Genomic DNA, 23103 nt, shown 5'->3' with positions numbered 1-23103 from the left:
ACCCCAACCTGCGAGTGATCCGCCAGACGGTTCTACTCAACCCCAGCAATGCCTATCCCCTGCCGATCCTATTGTTTGTATCGCTCCCCGCATGACGTCACGCATGTGCGACACCCGTCAACAATGGCCCTCGCGCTCTCATAGCACCACATCGCGTGCACAGCTGACACGTGTGTGTGTGTGGGGTGCAGCAATCTCCCCCAAGGGGTTACAATCCTGTTCCCCCGATGAGCGACATCCGTCAAAGGTGTGTACGCTCCTTAAAGCGGACCTTAACTCAGAACTTCCTCTCTACTCTAACAGATAAACAACAGAATAATAACCTTTAAAGACAAAAATGTCTTTGTTACAGCTGATACAAAATCCTGCAATAAATCTGCAGTGTGTCTACTTCCTGCTTTCATGGAAGCAGACATAGGGTTAGCATACTGTGTTCACAAATTATCTGCTCTGCTGAGAATGCCAGCTGACACAGCTGAGAGATCAAATTACAGTTGTGATTAGACACAGATGAGGGGGTATCAGACAGGCTTACTCTCTAAATACATACAGGATGCATCTCTCTATGTTTTCCTTCTGCTCTGTGCAAGAGTTCAGCTCCACTTTAAGACCTGTCTGTAAATGGCCCAATATATCACGTTTTTAAACACAAACTTGTTAGCCTACTATTATAATGCAATAAATGGTGTAGTTGTGCTGTAATCACAGTGTAAAAGTGTAAAAGTTCAGTACTCACAGTGTAAAAGTTCAGGGAAGGGTGTGGGGAAGGATATTTGCTAGGAAATGATTCTGCAGCTGCCTGTCAGGAGAGCAAACACATGGTAATCTCATAAAGTACAACGGCCATTGCATCACCAGATGCTGTGACTGCAGAGCCAGTTTATATCAGCAGCTCAGAGAGTAGTAATGTCACTACAGATCAGGGATCGCACATGCCAATGTGATCACTCAGGAATGACTGAGCATGATGCATGCTTCCTGCGCACTACAGAGCACTGCAGGGGGAATGACAGACATTCCTGGTGTGGTTTGCCTTCTTAAAGGGGAACTGAAGTAAGAGGTATACGGAGGCTGCCATATTTATTTCCTTTTAATCAATACCAGTTGCCTGGCAGCCCTGCTGGTCTATTTCTCTGCAGTAGTATCTGAATAACACCAGAAACAAGCATGCAGCTAGTCTTGTCAGATCTGACTTTAAAGTCTGAAACACCTGATCTGCTGCATGCTTGTTCAGGGGCTATGGCTAATAGTATTAGAGGCAGAGGATCAGCAGGGCTGCCAGGCAACTTAAAGGAAATAAACATGGCAGCCTCCTTATACCTCTCTCTTCAGTCCCCCTTTAAAACAGAAGGTATTGGCAATAATTGGTTACCTATAATGCACCACTACCGAATATACATATTATCTCTTTATGCCTCTGGAGCCAGGCTTGCATCCAGAACCTCTGGTGTATAGCACGCCTGTAGCTTTAGATATTACAAAGCCACACCCACCCCACATGCAGACAGTGTGCTTCAGACTTTTGGTCCTCCTCAGTACATGGCAGGTATTGATATGGCTCTATGGGATGGGGCTTGGACCCTGGCCCAGATTTACCTCACAGGAGCCTATAGGCACAGATATCCTGGCACCTAAGACTTCGACCTCCATGAACCTGCAAAAACCTGCCGAACCGCACCACAAGTGTGCTGGCTGTCTCAACTGTCTCTCCTCCCTTACTCCCCTTGCCTGTCAGGTGCTACAGGTGCCTCTTAGTATTAGGTAGCCAGAAGTACCCTCACTATGCAGTAGCTAGAGGTACCCCGACTGAAGGGAGATCTTGTTAGTGGAATGCTGTGAGCTGGGCGAGTAACCTCATTTACTCTCTCATCAGGATTCTGCATAGGGAAGGAGGGAGGGAGGCACTTGGGGAGAGGAGTAAGCCGTATTTCCATCATCAGGCGCCTGTAGACACGTGCCTACAGTGCCTTATGGTAAATGTAGCCCTGCTTGGACCAGTACAACACAATAACCAAGCAGCTTGGGGTGACCCATACCATGCGGAAAGTATAGGGGACTTAAAGTGCTTCCTTTTTACCATAATTATGTATAAATAATTTAGTCAGTGTTTGCCCATTGTCAAATCTTTCCTCCCCTGATTTACAGTCTGACATTTATCACATGGTGACATTTTTACTGCTGGCAGGTGATGTCAGTGGAAGTAGCTGCTGCTTGCTTTTTTGGCAGTTGGAAACATCTGTTATTACCCACAATGCAACAAGGCTCCCACAGTGTGATGTCAGCACTGTGGTCCTGACATCACACTGTGGGAGGGGTTTCACCACAATATCAGCCATACAGAGCCCCCTCATGATCCGTGTGTGAAAAGGAATAGATTTTTCATGGGAAAGGGGGTATCAGCTACAGATTGGGATGAAGTTCACTCCTTGGTCACATTTTCTCTTTAAGGAGACCGTAAAGCCCTCCTACTGAAAAGCAATGCTTAGTGTGTTTTGCCTTCTTAAAACAGAAGATATTTGCGATAATTCAGCTTTAAGTGAACATCTGTGGTTACCCACAATGCACCACTACTGGCTGGTTCATCAGCACACTCTGATGATGCACAGACAGACCCAGGCAGATTTATCTACTGAAACTTCCAAATCTGGTTGCTCTCTAGACCTCTACATACAAGCAAACCTGTGACATCTCTATCCCCGCTCCCTGCCGTTGGAAATTTGTGAATGCAATCGCAACTAGGGATGGTCTGAAATGCCAAATCCTATTATGACAGAATTCCGCATTCTGACAAGTGTCTTTCCAATTTCCCCGGAATCCTGCAGAAATCTGAATTTCCCATTTTTGCAGGATTTTTGTTTTGTTATTTTTGTGAATGAGTTTGGTTAAAGAGAACCCGAGGTGTGTTTAAAGAATGTTATCTGCATACAGAGGCTGGATCTGCCTATACAGCCCAGCCTCTGTTGCTATCCCAAACCCCAAGTCCCCCTGCACTCTGCAATCCCTCATAAATCGCAGCCGTGCTGTGAGGCTGTGTTTACATATGTAGTGTCAGTCTCAGCTGCTCCCCCGCCTCCTGCATAGCTCCGGTCCCTGCCCCCGTCCCTTCCCTCCAATCAGCAGGGAGGGAAGGGATGCAGGCGGGGACTGGAGTTCTGCAGGAGGCGGGGAGAGCAGCAGACTGACACTATAGAGATAAATACAGCCAGCTCTGACAAGCTGTTTGTCAGCAGCACGGCTGTGATTTATGAGGGATTGCAGAGTGCAGGGGGACCTTAGGGGTTTTGGGATAGCAACAGAGGCTGGGCTGTATAGGCAGATCCAGCCTCTGTATGCAGATAATATTCTTCAAACCCACCTCGGGTTCTCTTTAAGAAAAGAAAATAAAAAATCCGGCAACCTCCGTAAACATCCACATTCTCTGATTGACCTAAAAATTCCACTGTAATCCAATATGCTTTGGTACAATACCGATTCCCCGACTGGTCCAATGCTTCCAAGTTTTGTGATTGGCCTAAAATTTTTGAGTCTCGGTAATGCAGTTTTTCTGCGGGATTATGATTTCTGTACACCGATTTCTACTGCGGAAAGATGATTTCTGAACCGAAACTTGGCAATTGGAATTCCGCGGAAATTGGAAACTCTTAATCGCAAAGCAAAATTTGATGATTCCACAGAATATCCGTCACAATGCTTAAATAAACGCTTTTGTTAAATGCGATTACTATATTTTTCGGACTATAAGACCATAAGGCGCACCTAGGTTAAGAGGACAAAACCAGGGAGAATAATATATACTAAACCTGGTGGTTCCATTGTAAAGTGGCATCTTGTGGATTATGTCCCCTTTGTACATCATGCCCCCTTGTACCTCATGTCTCCCTGTGTCCCCCCATGCCCCTTTGTGTCCCCCTGTTTCCTCCTCTGCATGGGCACAGTACAGGGAGGCCCCGACATTGTGGCGGGTTGGAGGTTCGTATTGGCAGGCGTTCACAAGTCAGGAACTCCCTGCATGTTGACTATAAGACGTAGTGACTCTTCCCCTTCCCCCCCACACACACTTTTGGGGGAGAAAAGGTGAGTCTTATAGTCCAAAAATACAGTATATAGCAGTGTGCTGTTAATTCTGATCACAAATTGCAGTGGAGAACTTTCCTATCTAATGGTTTCTTTTAGAAACAAAGTGGAAACACTATTTTATAAAAAAAGCAAAAACAAATTCGCTAAGCTCATCTGCTGTTTTTACTGTTATCACCATGGTGATAAAGCATGTAGTGTTCACTAAGCAATTTACCTCAGGTGAACCTTAAAATAAGGATTCTGTCTTTAAGTTAAGGAGTGATTTCTAAAGTTAAGATTTCAATCATTAAAACAACAACAAAATGTAAAAGTTAAAGACAGGATGTTAATTCACAGAGAGCAATGCAAATGTAATGTGTGTGAGGAGTTATCCCCTGATCTTAGTGAATTGTGGCCATAGTCATCAAATTACTGTTAATAAACATTTGCTATTATGGAAATTCTCGTAATAAGCACACCAATGAGCAGTGAATTTTCTCAACAAAAATGGAATTTCATTTCAAAGCCCTATTTCAGTGGCAGAATAAAACCCAGGCCGTCCAGTTTAAAGCGGACCTGAACTCAAAACTCCTCTCAGCTCCTAAAAGATACACAACAGTATAATAACCTTTAAACAAAAAAAACAAAAAACATTTCCTTGTTACAGCTGATACAAATCCTAAAATAAATCTGCACTGTTTCTACTTCCTGATTCAGGGAAGCAGACATATTGTTAAAGAGGAGCTGTCAGCCATACTATCTCAGTAAAAAACAGAAAACACATACCGGTATATAAGTAGATAAATACTTTTTCTACTTATACAACATTTGTATTGCACTGTCCACATTTTTATTTTTGTGATTTTTCTTAGGATTTTCCATTTTAACTGTGGCAATTTTGAAGCCAATCCTGATGTCATTTCCTTCCTCCTCTGCCTGATTGTGTATACGTTGCCCGCCCTCCACCCAGCCTTCAGACACTCTTACCCAGCTCAGAGTGATTTTCTCAGCTTCTCAGCATGAGAAATATTGGCCAATCAGAGAGGAACAGAGATATGGGTGGGAAAGAGGCTTCAGCCAATCAGACTGCATTAGTTATGTCTGATGGGAAAAGGGGAAGAAAGTAAGAAAGAAAAAGAGAAAACCCAGCATGCCCTGCAACTTCTTTTGTGCAGCAGATGTACCAAATGAGAGCCAGGTAAACTGGGAAATGATGTTTTATGGATAAAAATAGTAAGAGTGATTTTTAACTTTTGAATTGCCTGGTTAGCATCCTTTTTACTTGTTTACCAGATAAAATAAAGAATTGATTTTTTTTATGTTATGCCCAACATTTACACTTTAACCTCCTGTGCTTTCAAATGGGAGCCTTTTCTGCTGTGGCAGTCATGTGACCAAGGAGGGATATCAGATTACAACTTGTGATTATACACAAATGAGGGGTGATTAGACAGGCTAAACTCTCTAAATACATACAGGGAGCATTTCTCTCTGTTTTCCTTCTGTCCTGTGCAAGAGTTCAGACCCACTTCAAGAGCTGCAGGAGAAATTAGTTCTATATGAATTAATAAAGAACACGATGCATAACTAGCCAGAGATGCAGTTTTTCTCGCTTCGGTTTGTGTTGGTGTTATTTGAGACTGTTTATGTTGGTGTTATCTGGATCACTCAGACCACAGAAGTGTCTTTCCCCCTATCGGTTGCCCTGTCGCTGTAGTCTGTATCACTGTCAGCTCACATCTCTGAGCCGTCACAGTCACAGGCTGAATTGTGTGTAATGAGCAGTCACAAGAGGACACGCAGCGTAGCAGGCAAGGCTGGGATGAAGTCATGCAGCCAGGGGCAGCGTCAGGGGTTAACCGGGAGCTGGTACTGTCTGCCTCTTCCGCAGGTCGTTGACAGACATCAAAATCCTAATTTCATTCAGGAAGAGAACGATCTCTACCTGAGCAATTATTGATGCAGTGGAGCGTCTCCAAGGACGGGAAGACATTATAGGCACTGTAATAAGCACATCAAATATTCATTAATGTGAATGCACTATAATTACCGCACAATTAACTAATGCTAGGATTACTGTTGAGATTGACTCAAGAGCAGAAGTCCAGCCCGAGTTACCCAGCCGCATCCGTTCTTAGTCCTTGTAGTAAAACATGATGACACCAAAAGGATTTTTAAGAGTTTGAAAATGCCTTCACAAAACTCATATGCTTGTCGAGCCAACCATTTCAGCGCTGGGTCCCTCTTGTCTATTGGCCAAGCTCCAGGAGGTAGACCAACGCATCTGGACTGGGCATGGGCAAATAATGTTCATGCTTGGCCAGTAGAACAAAGATGGTTGGTCCAGAGGCTTTCCAGAACCTCATTGAACCCACGGTTCCTCCACTGGACCCTCTTCTTCGTTTTGTGCTCCTATGTACAGTATGAGCTCATCCGTACAGGACAAGCACAAGTAAAGTCTGTGCATGCCCAGCAGGATGAAGTGCTCTACTGTGTGTGGGACAACCTTACTCATGATGGGCTTGTCCATGGGGGGAGTGCAGCCAAAAGAAACCTATTGGACAAGCTTTTGTTGAATATACTGTACTTAGAGTGACACAGCGCTGTAATGGTGAGCCGTAGGAAGATCCTTGAATCCTCGGGACTATCCAGAGGCTTTCCATTACTGAGGTAACTAGCTTTTTATTATTTTTTTTGTTACAGATACACTCAAAAAGAACCCAAGGCGAACCTATATGCGTTTAATATTCACAATTTTCTCACGCTGATTCCGATGCCCACCAAATTTTCCAGCATGTTCGATTGATACATGTGACCAATCTCAGCCCGAAATTGGTTGCTTCGTCGATCAGATATGCTTTTGACGATAACGATTTTCATCTGATTCGTTAATAATTATTGAATTGGATGGTCGATCAGCTGCCAAATCTACAGATATATGGCCACCTTAAATCACCTGTCTGCTGCCTCCCCCTTGTCTTCTCTCCATGGACAGTGCCCCCCCCCTTGTCTTCTCTCCATGGACAGTGCCCCCCCCCCACACCCTTGTCTTCTCTCCATGGACAGTGCCCCCCCACACCCTTGTCTTCTCTCCATGGACAGTGCCCCCCCTTGTCTTCTCTCCATGGACAGTGCCCCCTCCCCTTGTCTTCTCTCCATGGACAGTGCCCCCCACCCTTGTCTTCTCTCCATGGACAGTGCCCCCCCCCCACACCCTTGTCTTCTCTCCATGGACAGTGCCCCCCCCACACCCTTGTCTTCTCTCCATGGACAGTGCCCCCCCCCACACCCTTGTCTTCTCTCCATGGACAGTGCCCCCCCCCCTTGTCTTCTCTCCATGGACAGTGCCCCCTCCCCTTGTCTTCTCTCCATGGACAGTGCCCCCCACCCTTGTCTTCTCTCCATGGACAGTGCCCCCTCCCACACCCTTGTCTTCTCTCTATGGACAGTGCCCCCCCCCCACACCCTTGTCTTCTCTCCATGGACAGTGCCCCCCCCCCACACCCTTGTCTTCTCTCCATGGACAGTGCCTCCACACCCTTGTCTTCTCTCCATGGACAGTGCCCCCCCCCCACACACCCTTGTCTCCTCTCCATGGACAGTGCCCCCCCCCCACCCTTGTCTTCTCTCCATGGACAGTGCCCCCCCACCCTTGTCTTCCCTCCATGGACAGTGCCCCCCCCCCCCCTTGTCTTCTCTCCATGGACAGTGCCCCCACCCACCCTTGTCTTCTCTCCATGGACAGTGCCCCCCCCCCCCCCCATGTTTTCTCTCCCGGGTCACCTGTGGGATGTGACTATTTCTAGAGGTCTGCCACGTGTATGCGGCTGGGCCTCTAGTATTTGGCCTTTAGTGTTTGTCACATGATACAGGCATAGAGAAAAGACACTGGACATGGAAGGAGGAACGCCAGAGGACAGCTTTGCTGCCAACACGTTGTTCATTCCCAAATTGAACGCTGCTACCGCCACGCTCCCAACCTGCTGTTGATCTACTTACATCTTCTGATTGGACTGATTTTGTAAATTGATCGAGCATCATACGCCACCTCAATTTTCTGCATATCAATGGGAAAAATGTATAAATCTTCACCCAACAACTAAAGGTGGCCATATATCTTGGGATGAGGGGTAGATTCGACCAAGAGAGAGATCTGTCAGCTGCTCATACATCGCAGGCCGATTCTCTATCGATTCCAGCATGAATTATTACGGGAATTGGCCTAGTGATGCCGTCTCATTGCTTTCCCCCCTTACGCCGCAACCATGTGGGGAGCAAGTATGTGAAGCAGTGCGAAGATGGAGATGGCGACGGCGGCGGACACCGACAGATTAAGTATTCACGCACGAGCACCGGAGGGGCGCATATAACACTAGGTGGGACAGGGCTGGTGGTTATGTCGCGTTTGTCGCTTGTCCCGATGTCGCACGCCACTAACACCGTGCACTCGACCCTACATCTTGCAGCATGTCCGATCGATACATGTGACAAATTTTGACCCGAATTTGGTCACATCGTCGATCGGGCATGCCCTTGGCGGCACTGGTTTTCATCCAATTAGATTATGACCACCTTAAAGGACACCCGAGGTGAAAATAAACTAATGAAATAAACAATTGTATCTATCCTCCTTCTCCTAAAAATGACTTTTTAAAGATAGCCACAGTTTTATTTTATATATAAATCTACTTTTTTAAGTGTTACTGTTTTATTGTTTTTGCTCAATGACACATTCATCGAAGTATGCCAGAGCTAAAATCTATGAACTATTGTAGTCTGACCCAGTCCTGACTCAGACAGGAACTGCTAATTACATACCTGATGTTTAACTCTTTCAGGCAGAGAAAGAAAAAAAAGGAACACAGCATAGTTATTTGTGTGCTAGGCACTGTACATACCCATGTCTATCTCATCATGTCACATGTCACCTTGGGTATCCTTTAACTGCACCTAACCCAGCACTAAAAACCAACATCGCCATCATTTTGGGAAGAGTGATTTGCAGATATATTGCTGTTACATACAGGAGGCAGTTCCTGTTTGTATTTGTCCTTGTAGCTTACATTTCACCTTAAATCACTCGAGATTATGCAGATTTTTCTATCTGAAAGGCAGCGTGTGTACAGGCTGGAAGCACATACATGAGTGTCAGAGTGAAGTAGCCTTCAAAAGCCCGCCTAGTAATTACAAGGCTTATGTAGCATTATGACACTTAAGTCATTTCCAGGCCTCTGATAGACACTAACCGCAGGCTGTCTGCTCCCTGCCATCAGGACAACCTCAAAAGCAGCTCTATGTAACCAGATGTCCTTCACTGCACAAGTTCAACAAAGGCTATCTATTGTCTGTATCTATTGTCTGTGTGTGAGGACACTGTGCTGCCTTAAAGTGTACCTGTAGCAAAAAAGTGCCCCAAATGTGTACTTACCTAGGTACAATACAATACAATACCATTTGCAAAGTGCTTTTCTCCCATAGGACTAAGTGCATAGATATGTCTCAGATCAATACATGGTTGCAGGCTGAACTGTGTTACAGAGGAAATAGTCAGGTGTGTGAAATGCCAGACTAAGCTGGTGGCTTTTCCGTTTGGGCTTAAATGCTTCCAGGGGCGGAGATGTCCTGATTGGGTGTGTCAGGGAGTTCCAAAGTGTAGGGGCAGCATGACAGAAAGCTCTGTCTCCAAAGGTTTTGAGGTGGACTCTGGGAGTGACCAAGCTACTAGATCCTTTTGATCTAAAGGTGACCACTAACGAGACAATTCAGCGAACAATCGTTTATAAACGATTATTCATATAAACGATCGAAAAGGATTGTTTGGGACCACTAATGGATGAAAATCTCCTAACCAATCTGATCAGATTAAAGAAATTGATACGATAACTGATAGGTGGCAATTAGACTTGCTCAGTGACATCAGTCCGGGTTACTGTGCATGCGCAGTGGGGCAGAGCATGCGTAGAAGACCCAGACTGGACGCGTCTGAGCAAGTTACCGGGGCTGATCGTGGCTGAATGGCAGACCGTGGGAGGACAGCGTGGGACTCACCTGTTTATGGGGCGGGTTACTGTGCATGTGCAGTGGGGCCGAGCATGCGTAGAAGACCCAGACTGGACGCGTCTGAGCAAGTTACCGGGGCTGATCGTGGCTGAATGGCAGACCGTGGGAGGACAGCGTGGGACTCACCTGTTTATGGGGCGGGTTACTGTGCATGTGCAGTGGGGCCGAGCATGCGTAGAAGACCCAGACTGGACGCGTCTGAGCAAGTTACCGGGGCTGATCGTGGCTGAATGGCAGACCGTGGGAGGACAGCGTGGGACTCACCTGTTTATGGGGCGGGTTACTGTGCATGCGCAGTGGGGCAGAGCATGCGTAGAAGACCCAGACTGGACGCGTCTGAGCAAGTTACCGGGGCTGATCGTGGCTGAATGGCAGACCGTGGGAGGACAGCGTGGGACTCACCTGTTTATGGGGCGGGAGGAAGCCCCAGGTAAGTATCGATTTTTGCTAGAAGTTGTCTGGTGCACTTTAAGGAGGATTTGACTCTTTTTTTTTTTTCAATTTATTTATTTATTTTTGACAATTTTTTTTTTGGTTACAGCTGATGCAAATCCTGCAATAGATCTGCAGTGTGTGTACTTCCTGCTTTTATGGAAGCAGGCATAGGGTTAACATCCTGTGTTTACAAATTAGCTTCCCTGTGTGGCTGTCAGCTGACACAACTGCGAGAAGTAATAACAAGTTGTTTAGTCAGGGATGGGGGAGAATAGACAGGCTAAACTCTCTAAACACATACAGGGTGTGCTTCTCTGTGTTTTCCTTCTGGCCTGTGCAAGAGTTCAGGTCCACTTTAGGGCAATAAAACCACTTACATTTGTTCACCAGAAGTATAGAGAGTGCAGTGCTGTATAAAGCTTTATAACTGGATAGATAGACAGCTTGCGTCACATCTTATTGAAGGCCATAAGCTTGTATTCGTGGTGGGCATGTGACAACCACCCATCCAACCTCATAAAGTCAGTGGCATGCGGAGCATCCACCCGCCAACAGCACTGGGAGGATTAAGCTGCATTATATTGCCAGTCTTCACTTTTATGGTGTATTTATACTAAACATTGATTTTTAATTCATCACATCATGAACCTACTATGTATACTATATATTTATACTATAACAGGTGGAGATTTGTATGAAACGGCTTGCTCTGATTAACCACATTTTCTTTGACATTTATTTATTGTATTTATAAAGCACCAACATATTACGCAGTGCCGCTGACATCATCACGTTGATGTTACTTGGATATGTACCACCTACCTAAAGATTACATTCTGTTAATATCCCTTTAGGGCTCTTTCACATTAGGGCAGATTTTCTGCGTTTCAACGCAAAGGATAAAGTTTGCGTTACCCAAGGTGAAATGAAAGTCCATAGACTTTCATTTTAGCTTTCACATATAACGCAGCCTTTTTGTGCGTTGCGTTCCACTGCACCCAGGCGCAGTTTTTTGGCCAACGCTAGCTTTATGCGTTACAATGTTAGTCAATGTAAAACGCACACTATGCGCGTTTTTAATCCGTTAACGCAGGCAATCAGTCCCAGAATGCAACAGAGGAACAATGTAGAAAGTTGACAACTAAAAGAAAAAAAAATTACCTGCGTTTTTCTATGTGCAGTAACGGATTGAAAACGGATTAAAAACGCACACTCACTGCAGTGCAACGCATATCAAAACGCAGTAAAAGGCATACAACAAAACGTATGCTTTGAGCGTTCTCCAACGCAAGCTCTGATGTGAAAGAGCCCTTAGGGCAGTGTTATTACTTAAAGGACACCAAAGGTGAAAATAAACTAATGAAATAAACAATTGTATCTGTCCTCCTTCTCCTAAAAATGACTTTTTAAGATATTTCACAGTTTTATTTGTATATGTAAATCTACTTTTTAAGTTTTTACGGTGTTATTGTTTTTGCTCAATTACACATTCTTTGAAGTATGCCAGAGCTAAAATCTATGAACTATTGACCCTTTTTACCTCTTTCCTGCTCTCAGAAGCCATTTTATGCTAGGAAAGTGTTTTATGGTTGTAATTTCTTATCAGCGAGGGTCACACAGTAGTATGACCCAGTCTTGACTCAGGGTTGGGGCACACCGAGCGGCTTGTTGAGAGTTTTTGCAGCCACTTGCGGCTGCGGATACGCTAGGGTAATGCATTTCAAAGGGGGTGTGCATACCACAGCAGGAGGCATTTTGCAGAAACGAATCCTCCCGGGGTGAGGCATTTTTTGGATTGCGGAGCGTTTCTGCCTCAATGTTAAGTTTAGGAAAAACGCAAACTGCTCTGAAAAACGGCAGATCACAGCGGTTTGCCAGGTGGTTTTGTTACAGAAGCTGTTCAGTAACAGCTTTACTGTAACAATATATGAACTACACTGAAATCCGCAGCAGCAATCCGCAAAACGCTAGCAAAACGCCTCATAAAAATTTCAAAAAGGGTTTAAAAATCTGCTAGCATTTTGCGGATCTGCTACCGGGTTTTGGAGTGCACCGGGCCTCAGACAGAACCTGCCACTAAATCTACTTTTTTAAGTTTTACTGTTTTATTGTTTTTGCTCAATTCATTGAAGTATGCCAGAGCTAAAATCTATGAACTATTGTAGTCTGACCCAGTCCTGACTCAGACAGGAACTGCCACTTACATACCTGATATTTCACTCTTTCAGGCAGAGAAAGAAAAAAAAGGAACACAGCATAGTTATTTGTGTGCTAGGCACTGTACATACACATGTCTATCTCATCATGTCACATGTCACCTCGGCAGGGGCGTAGCAATAGGGGTTGCAGAGGTAGCGGCCGCATCGGGGCCCTTGGGCCAGAGGGGCCCTTTCAGGGCCCTCCCTCAACTTCAGTATTAGGTCTCTATTGGTCCTGTGCTCATAATAATCATTTCTATAGATACATAGATACTTTGAATAGTGGTAATCCTTAACAAGCCGTTCCCCATCCCATTCTTGCACCTCTGACACTGTAGTTGACATTGGCAGGTTTTGGTGCGCCGTTTCAATTGTTACGTATAGAGTGCTTGGGGGGGCCCCATTGTAAAACTTGCATCGGGGCCCACTGCTCCTTAGCTACGCCACTGCACCTCGGGTATCCTTTAAAGCAAACCTGAGGCAGATCTGCTAAGGTCCTCCTGCCAGACACAACAGGTCACCTTTATAGGTCTTGTGGTGCCCTTGCCTCAGCAGATCAGAGCAGTATTGGCTGCACAAAGGAGACCTACACAGTGGATTGCTGCTATGACGGTGCCCAGCTTCGGCTCTCAGCTCTCAGAGCCGCACACCGAGATGAACTGATCCGAGGATGAGGAGGCGAGCCAATGACAGCCAGGAGCTCACCAAAATTAGCCGGATGGGGCACCAGGGTAGAATACCCCGGGGAGAACACTGAAGAGAGCTATCCACTTAGTCACCATACCGACCAGTGTTCTTCAGTGTCAGGGCCAGATTCATAGGGCACTGATTATATTGCCCTGGACAGTCAGTGCACGGCTGTTTTCACACTACTTACACCAGTTACACTGTGCAAATGGCACAACCTGCATTACCTAGGTAATACACATGTTGCTAGTGTAGCGCACATTACACTACTTGTGTAACGATTGTTTACAATTTGAAGGTTGCGCTGTGCCCCTTAGGTGCTTTGTGGGTTTGTCTACATCAAGACACAACCAATATTTTCACAGCACTGTAAAGTAAATGAAGAACAATAGCAGACATGTTCTAGATAAGGCTATTCGTTATAATGCAGTGTAATGTACATTCCAGCCCTGTTCATGTATCGTGTTTGCCTTTCAGGTATAATACCCTGCCAAGCAGAAGGACTTTAAAAAACTCAAGATTAGTGAGTAAAAAGGACGACGTCCACGTCTGCATCATGTGCTTGCGGGCGATCATGAATTACCAGGTAGGTGACTGCGTATCATTCGGTGATAAGACTTAAAAGAACAACCATCAAAGAAACTGTCCTTCTGTAAACCCCACCTACCTGTAGAGCTTTTAGCCAGCAACTCTAGAAAGCTTTTCAGAAGTCTCTCATCACAGCCCGTGCAAACAAAAAATGCCTTATTTATCAGCTGTTTGTATCAGTTTTTGTCAGCGTCAGGCTAGAGCTATACCGTGTAGATAGGTTCCACTTCTCTGTCTCTATTCACAGAGGAATGATTGACTGTTTGCTGTTTACTGTTTACTTTACACTGTGAGGCAAGAAGAGAGCGAGACATGGAATCAGGCACATGTGCCCTGCTCCTGCATCGTGTTTTTTTTAACTTTCTGATGTTGCATTATCAAATGAGGTAGTGCTTAATGAACTGAAGCCATAGAGAGATCTGGTCACTGTGGCCTAGTATATCTTCAGTCCACACTGGCACACTTGCTCCTGAAAATGTAGGGGGTAGAGTTTGCAGTGGGTGGGGAAATAGCAGTCTATGACTTTGATATTGGAAGTCCCTTCCTAGCATATACACTGGGCCGAGCCACCAGAATCCCTACGTCATGACAACCTTTTAGCTTCTTTAGGTAGACAGGAAATGACATCAGTATGGTTTAAAACTGCCAGGGTGGGTTGGAGGGGAACTAGGCCACATTAACCAGACCTCTGCAGCTGTGTCAACAAAAATAAATGATTTCTTCCAGACAAGGCCCGATTTATTATTTTTGTCGCCCAGGCCAAGTATATTGGGGTCCCCTTACAAGTGCAGCAGCACCCCTTCCTTTCCATGTGCAGCCCCCCCTTCCACGTGTACCATCCCAGTACTGTAGCCCCTCCCTTTCATGCACAGCTCTCTTGGACATCAGCTTCAGTTTTCATGTGTTGCAGCCTTTTCTTTCATATGTAGCAACCCTTATTTCATGTCCAGGTGCCGCCTTGGCTGTAGCCACCCAAGGCCAGGGCCTTTTTGGCCTTTGCAGAATTCGGCCCTGCTTCCAGGCAGCCCTTGCCCATTCTATGGTCTGTGAAGCTTCCAGCCATGTATAAATCTGTCCTTTTCATGTTGTCTCCAGTCAGACATTTGAGGAAATCTGTCCACTCCTCGGGGGGAGTGCCTAAGTGCCTTTATAACAGAACCTTCTTTTCTTCTCTCTGCAGTACGGTTTCAACATGGTCATGTCTCATCCGCACGCCGTCAACGAGATTGCACTAAGTTTGAACAATAAAAACCCCAGGTGAGAATGTTATGGTAAATCTGTGCAAGCAAATAGCCAGGGCTCGGGTAGGGGAGAGAGGGTTGATGGGCGGGATTATGGAGGAGAGGAGACAGGAAGGGGGATAAGACATACTTGACGTGAACATGCATGAGTTGTTAATGAAAGCAAACCTGAAGCAAAAATAAACTTAGGTAATGAACTGTAATTGTAGTACAGCTAAGAAATGGAACATTAGTGACAAAGAAAAAAGTCTCATGTTGTCTTCAGAACATAGAGTTAAAAAAACTTCAGTTTTTATCTATGCCAGAGAGCTTCTCTGAGCTCTTCAACCCATGAATACAGTCCTGTTTTCTGACGCACTCAAACAGCCAAGAAACAGTGAGAGACAGCATGTGCTTGATTCACTAACTTTAGTGGTGCAGGCAGCATAGAGTGCGCTTCTTAGCAATGGCCGCTCCTCATGAAGTCTTGCATGATAGTGACAGCTGCTACTATGTTAATGCGTGAGACTTCATAAGGAGCGCCCTTTGCTAAGAAACGCACACCACGCTACCTGTAGAGCGTGTAGCGTGGCCGCTCTGTCACTACCTCGCGCTAATGTCACCTGGGAGCGTAACTTCATTTAACTCGCACTGCTTCACAGCGCTAAAGTTAGTAAACAAGCCCCTTAAAGAGAGTCTGAAGCGAGAATAACACTTGCTTTTTCCCTTATATTCTACATGGGCATGTTTGCCCCTGCTAAAACGCCGCCATCCCGCGGCAGAACGGGGGTCCTTTACCCCCCAAACTCTCGCTTCAGAGTCTCTTTAAGATAAGATTTGACTGCAGGAAAGTACAAAGGGTCATTATTTCTGCTTTATTTTATAGCTTAAAAGACAAAGTATGATCTCTAAACTGCAAATATGACCGGCTGATGCAATGTTATAAAAAAAAAAGCGCATTATCTGCTCATTACCCTCTCAGTTTATAAGTATCTGTAAAAAATAACTAAAATAAATCCATACTGATATATTTTCTGGTGAATCATCAGTATAACAAAATACTTTGTAAGTCTAATTTTATCAATATCACCCAAAACAGAATTTGTAGTAGCCAAAATATAATGACAGTACCTCTTTATAGACTCTGGAAGGATCTAGATTGGAGTTAAATAAGAAGACTTCTGTTTACCCTAAGGGCCTGAGCCCACTAATGCAGTTGTGCGCAGTTGTGTCTGCTTTTCAGCATCGGTAACATTGATGTGTGGCTGAAAAGCGGACACAACTGCGCACAACTGCGTAAGTGGGCTCAGGCCCGAAAGGACACCTAAAGTGAGAGGGATATGGAGCTTGCCATATTTATTTCCTTTTAAGCAATGCAACCGAGTGTCCAATATAGTGTAGGAGGTCAATATAGCAGTAGAGTAAGTTAAGTAGAATAATACAAACCAGGGTTAGGCCCCGTTCACACTTGCGGTTGTTTGCCAAACGGACCGGATGACCTGACCGGATCCGGACCGGATCCGGATCGGAACCGTACGGTTCTGATCCGGATCCGATCCGGATCCGGTCAGGTTGCATCAGGTGTCCATCAGGATGCGATCCGGATCCGTTTGGCAAAAGTAACGTTAAAAACAAAAAAAATGTTGGGGTCTGGGAGGTCAGCAGAAGGGGGACCTGTGGAATCAGGCCCTCTGCTGTTTAGCACTCACCTCCACCTGCGACATGCTGCCAACATCTCCGGATCCGGATCCAGCTGTGCTGCTCCACTCCAAAATGCTTGCCCATGTGTCCCCATCCAATATCGCCGCAACAATCCCCATAGGAAGTGGGGTAGAACATCCGGATTTCTCAGCCAGTGTGTTGTGCGCTCTCCGGTTCCCATTGGTTTGTATTGGCCGGATGGTGCAGTCCGGCTCCGCCCCGGATACGGCTGCCGGAGGAGCCGGATGAAAAAATAGCGCATGTTGGAACGGAGGCCGGAGTCCGGATCCGGCCCGGATCCGGTCCGGCTCCGGTTCGGCAGAACGGACGCATGTGAACGGACGCATAGGCTTTCATTGCTATGCCGTGCGTCCGTTCCGTCCGTTCTGCAAGCGGTGCGGCTCCGGCACGGCGATTCCGGAGGGCCACCGCAAGTGTGAACCGGGCCTTACCACAAAGACAACCCTACCCCAGTTAAGAAGTTCCTCAATGTAGTGAAGAAAGAGGTAACGCCCCTCTACCAAGGGTGGTGGACTTACCTCACGTTTGCGGACCCAAACAACCAGTTTAAAAAAACAACTATACTGATCATTTATAAAACTCCAGCATGCCACACGTTTTGTAGAATGCAACCAGCTTCCTCAGGAAAATATAGGAGTATCTGCAAGGGGACTGTGAGCGCTTGGCGTTTTCATCTCCGCCCACCAAGTGCTCACTGTTCCCTTGCAGATACTCCTATATTTGCCTGAGGAAGCGGGATGCATCCTGCGAAACACGTTGCTGTTTTGGAGTTTTATAAATGATCAATAAAAGTTCCTTTTTTGAAACTGTTTCATGGGTCATCAAACAGGGGGTAAGCCCACCATTACCTCCTTTTTAACTAGCTTTTTAACTCCTTTTTATCCTTGTTGGTGCCTCTGGTACTTGAATTTTTTTCATAACAAAGATGGCATCTTTTCTTCAGGAGGCTGAATACCCAAATAACATTGCGACCAATTTTGTGCCGAGCGTGTCGATTGGACATGCTGCAAGATGTTGAGCGGTTGTGGTTGGTTTGGTGCATCGCAGTAACGGCGAGTGATATCGGGACCAGCAATGAACGCAGGGAAACCCCAGACGCTGCCCCCTAATGTTCAGTGTGCCCCCTCAGTGCCAGTGCACTATATAGTACCTGTCCGTGTCCACAGGTGGCTTCAGGCTTTATCCTCCATCCATACATGTGCCCCACGCGGTTGCTGGCGTACACATGGGCGCATGTGTGACGTCACATGCGCACCCACGTTACTCCGGCAACCATGCTGGGCACATTGTATAGTGCATGGGGGGGGGTTACATTGAACATTAAGGGGACAGCGGCAGATGCGGAGTCACAAGGCCGATTCTGGATCGATTTCAGCATGATCTGGAATTGGCCTGCGGTGTATGGACAGCCGACAGATCTCTCTCCAATCAGATCTGTTTAGAGAGAGTTGTCGTCGCTAGATGCATGGCTGCCTTTAAAGGGGAACTGAAGAGAGAGGTATACGGAGGCTGCCATATTTATTTCCTTTTAATCAATACCAGTTGCCTGGCAGCCCTGCTGATCCTCTGCCTCTAATACTATTAGCCATAGCCCCTGAACAAGCATGCAGCAGATCAGGTGTTTCAGACTTTAAAGTCAGATCTGACGAGACTAGCTGCATGCTTGTTTCTGGTGTTATTCAGATACTGCTGCAGAGAAATAGACCAGCAGGGCTGCCGGGAAACTGGTATTGATTAAAAGGAAATAAATATGGCAGCCTCCGTATACCTCTTACTTCAGTTCCCCTTTAATGTACTTAGAGATATATTTCACACTAGACCTGCTGAAATTGAGGAGAAAGATATAGTTGCAGTTTTAAAGGCTGAAACGTTGTTTAAGACACTGTTTAAGATGATGAGCTTCCATAGCGGAACAGAAGAGTATATTATATTGTGCGGTGAGGAAATTCTCTCCAAGTCTATTTCCTCCTTTGCGTCTAAAATAAATGGAATGTATTACAGTAAAAACAAAACCCGTTTTTCTGTGGAGATCAATTTAAGTCTTGTTTATGTGCTCGGCACCAAAGCTGTTAGGTAATCATTGTCCCCGTGGCTGCGATCCACACTAAATGTGTGGGCCTGACATCTGAGAGGGCGTTAAGCTCGGTGTCAGATTAGTTTGGTCTGGCGGCAGCCATGTTGTAAAGCAGTCATTTCCTGTGCGTAGTCTTTCACTGCACCCCGGTCAGTCATGACCACAATATGCTGAGGAGTTTGCTGCAGTAACAGCTTGGCTTTTGCCTCAGGAAGGGCCGAGTCTGGAACCCCCTGCTGTGATTTCTCTTCTTAAATTCTCCATATGGCAAAATTAGGTCAGTTCCTTGAAAAATATGTTGGTGTCTGGAAATAAGAAGGCAGACAGTTTAACCTACTTTTCATTTATTTCTGTTTTTAAAGAACCACTTTCGCAAAAAAAGTAGGCAGTTAAAATCTGACAGAACAGAGAGGTTTTGGTCCAGTCCATCTCCTCGTGGGGGATTCTCAGGGTTTTCTTTGTTTTCAACAGCATTTCCTGAACACTGACTAAATCACTTATACATAATTATTGTAAATGAAGCACATTTTATTACATTATTTTCAGTGGAGTTCCTCCTTAAGTGTATCTTCTGTGTAGGTTAATTTAATAAAGCGCTGTTAAGGGGTATATTCCCAAAACTGGCATCCACATATTTACTGAGTATAAATCTGCCAGGTGTCTGCACAGCGTGGGGCCCGCAATGGCTGTACGGGAATTTGCTGCACTGAATCTTGCCCATCGGCAATGGCACAGAGCGCGTCTGCTGCGTGGCATGTGCTCCATGGGAAAGAGGCCCTAAGGCGACTTATGGTTATTTTATAATCAGGGAACCCTCAGACGTTCACCCCCTCAAAAGTAAATATATACCAATTTATAATAAAGTGTTAATTTGCCCTTCTTCTTTGAAATAATACATCAGGGAAATAAATATAAAAAATACATAAAAATAATTTTCTCCTTTTTTTTTTTATTTAATCTGCACAATTTTCATCTGTATCCTTCCTCTTCTGTATACTTACAAGATGTGACAATCTGACTTTTTCTTTTTCTTCTTTGACGTTCAGGTTCTTCTATTCTTCTGTTCTTAAAGTGACTCTGTAACAAAAATTACAACGTTTTTTTCTACCATCCTACAAGTTCCTAAACCTATTCTAATCTGTTCTGGCTCACTGCAGCACTTTGTACTATCACGGTCTCTGTAATAAATCAATGTATCTTTCCCCTGTCAGACTTGTCGGCCTGTGTCTGGAAGGCTGCCAACTCTTCCTGCTGGTCTGTTCCTCTATGCACACTCCAGTGTGTGTTTTATTTACATAAGCCAGCAGCTTCTCTGCTATCTTATCAGTGATAGAAGAGAGCTGGATAAAAATCCTCCTCTGTTAAGGTGCCCATACACTCGTCAGATTGGCAGCAGATACCGGTAGATAAGAAATGCATCTGATGATCTATCTGATGCGTTTTTAGAACATTTTTTACCAGGATAGAATTCCAATAGATTTCAGTTTGAAATCTATTGAAATTCGATCTGATGGCATTTTTTTGCCATCAGATTTCCATTAAGGCCAATGCAAACTGATAAGCAATCTCATCAGAACGACCTAAATTTTCCACCCTGCAAGTTCGATGGAAATCCATCGAAATCGATCGAAATCGGCCGTCGATCGGTCGATTGGCCAACCGATTTGCAATCGATCGATCGGGATCGATCGGTCGGCCAGAAAATCGGCTGAGTGTATGGGCTGCTTTAGGCTGTGAAAGTAGCTGGCTGACACATACTGAGGAATTACAAACACAGGCACAGGCAGAGCTGTCTGCAGGAAGCCTGTAATGTTCAGTGCATGAGAGAAGCAGGGGACAGAAGGTAAACACATAAATGATCTTTTGAGATTCAAAAGGAAAGCTGTATACAGCCTGCTTGTGTATGGATGTATTTTCTATGTGTGGACATACTGTACATCAATCTACTTCCTGTTTTGGTGGCCATTTTGTTTGTTTATAAACAAACTTTTTAAAACTGTTTTTGACTACTTTTAATGCGGCGAGGAACGGCGAAATTGTGACAGAGGGTAATAGGAGATGTCCCCTAACGCACTGGTATGTTTACTTTTGTGCGATTTTAACAATACAGATTCTCTTTAAAGAGAATCTGTACTGTAAAATTCTTACAATAAAAAGCATACCTTTCTATTCATTATGTTCTCCTGGGCCCCTCTGTGCTGTTTCTGCCTCTCCCTGCTGCAATCCTGGCTTGTAATTGCCATTTTTATGCAGTGTTTACAAACAAAAGACATAGCAAGTGATAGGCTGAGAGTAGCTCAGTCTGTGACTCATACAGAGTATGCAAGGGGCCTGGAGAGGGTAACTAGGAAAGGCTGCAGTAAGAGCACATTAGAACAGGTATAGGAATTTATAGAGACACCGAAGCAAAAAAAAATGATATAATGAATTGGTTGTGTACTATGAATAATTACTAGAAGATTAGCAGCAAAGAAAATATTCTCATATTTTTATTTTCAGGCATATAGTGTGTTTTCTAACATTGCATCATTCTCTAATATGTGCAGATTACACAACACTCTGCATTCATAATGATTCTTTCAGAGCAGTCTGTGAACTAATGACCTCTCCTCTGGCAGATAAAAATAAAACTGTTCACTTACAGTTGAGATAATAAAAGTCAGATAACAGCCCTCTCCACGACTTTGAAAGTCGTAGAGATTAATGGCTTTTTTGCATAGAGATAACAACTGGAGTTTCTTAACTCTTCCGGTACTGGAAACAATTACACTGATGTATCTGATCTTAATGTTTTATTTCTTAGCTGTACTACACATACAAATCATAATATCATAATTTTTTTTTCGCTTCAGTGTCTCTTTATAGGATAGAAAAAATAAGGCTCAAAATTTTGTTACAGAGTCTCTTTAAAGGGGAACTGAAGAGAGAGGTATATGGAGGCTGTCATGTTTATTTCCTTTTAGACAATACCAGTTGCCTGGCAGCCCTGCTGATCCTCTGCCTCTAATACTATTAGTCATAGCCCCTGAACAAGCATGCAGCAGATCAGGTGTTTCAGTGGTTCAGACTTATAAGTCTGATCTGACAAGACTAGCTGCATGCTTGTTTCTGGTTTTAATCAGATACTACTGCAGAGAAATAGACCAGCAGGGCTGCCAGGCAACTGGTATTGATTAAAAGGAAATAAGCATGACAGCCTCCATATACCTCTCTCTTCAGTTCCCCTTTAAGGCTACTTACACACCAAGACGTTGCGTTGGATGCTATGTTAAGGTCGCATAACGTGCCCCTAACGCAACGCATGGTGGTGTTGAAGTTGGACGTCAGACTGAGCTGCGTTATGCAGCTCTCAAAGCAGCCGCTCCAGGTTAGTGATAGGAAGTCCGGATCTTTTTAAGGCTTCGGATCATTTGAATCGGATCATTGAAAAGATCCGGATCTTTGAACTGAATCATTTGAATCATTTTACTAGGGAAGCAGACTGGGTGAAATGATTAGCAGGACAGGACTTTCCCTGCACTGTACATTCTGTATGTTCCTGTTTCTTCCAGACAGACATCCACTGTGAACCGAATCTGTCATTGTGATGATCCGGATGATTCGACTCACAAAAAAGATCCGGATCAAATGAATGATTCGTTCATGATCCGGACAACACTACAGTCCCACCACGAGTCTCTGCAGTGCATTGAATATTAATTAGCCATGTGGCTGGCCACAGAGGAGGAGGGGAGACCTCCTCCTCCAACATTACTGAGCATGTGCAAACAGTCTAACGTGGCTTAGCCGAGTATAACGTACAACATGCAGCACTTTGTTTAAACGTGCTGCGTTACTATGTAGCAACATTGATTTTACAGTGCTGCGAGTTAGGCTGCGTTACTGGCTGCTGTAACGTCGGACTTTAACGTCCCACTATGAAACCAGCCTAAAGGTAACCTGAGACGTCTATAATGGGGGTATTTATACTTGGCTGGGGCTTCCTCCAGCCCCATGAGGTGTGTGGAACCCCTCTCTCCGGCCACTCCGCTTTCTTTTAATCCCCCCCCCCCCCCCCCGGTAA

At 45.0% G+C, this 23103-nt stretch overlaps 1 protein-coding gene across 12 annotated transcripts in view; it reads left to right on the top strand.

Moving 5' to 3' along the window:
- The window catches only part of FMNL2 (formin like 2), a 313595-nt gene that overhangs the window by 200340 nt on the left and 90152 nt on the right, over nucleotides 1-23103 (top strand). For all 12 annotated transcript variants that reach the window (XM_068245776.1, XM_068245780.1, XM_068245775.1 and 9 more), the window contains 2 exons: nucleotides 13914-14022; nucleotides 15205-15281. In XM_068245776.1, the coding sequence (XP_068101877.1) occupies nucleotides 13914-14022; nucleotides 15205-15281 (186 nt within the window). The remainder of the gene's footprint in view (nucleotides 1-13913; nucleotides 14023-15204; nucleotides 15282-23103) is intronic.

The sequence above is a fragment of the Hyperolius riggenbachi genome, chromosome 7, assembly GCF_040937935.1.
Source record: "Hyperolius riggenbachi isolate aHypRig1 chromosome 7, aHypRig1.pri, whole genome shotgun sequence".
Classification (NCBI taxonomy): Eukaryota; Metazoa; Chordata; class Amphibia; order Anura; family Hyperoliidae; genus Hyperolius; species Hyperolius riggenbachi.
The sequence above is the reverse complement of the archived record's forward strand: the minus strand, read 5'-3'. Positions and strand labels throughout refer to the sequence as shown.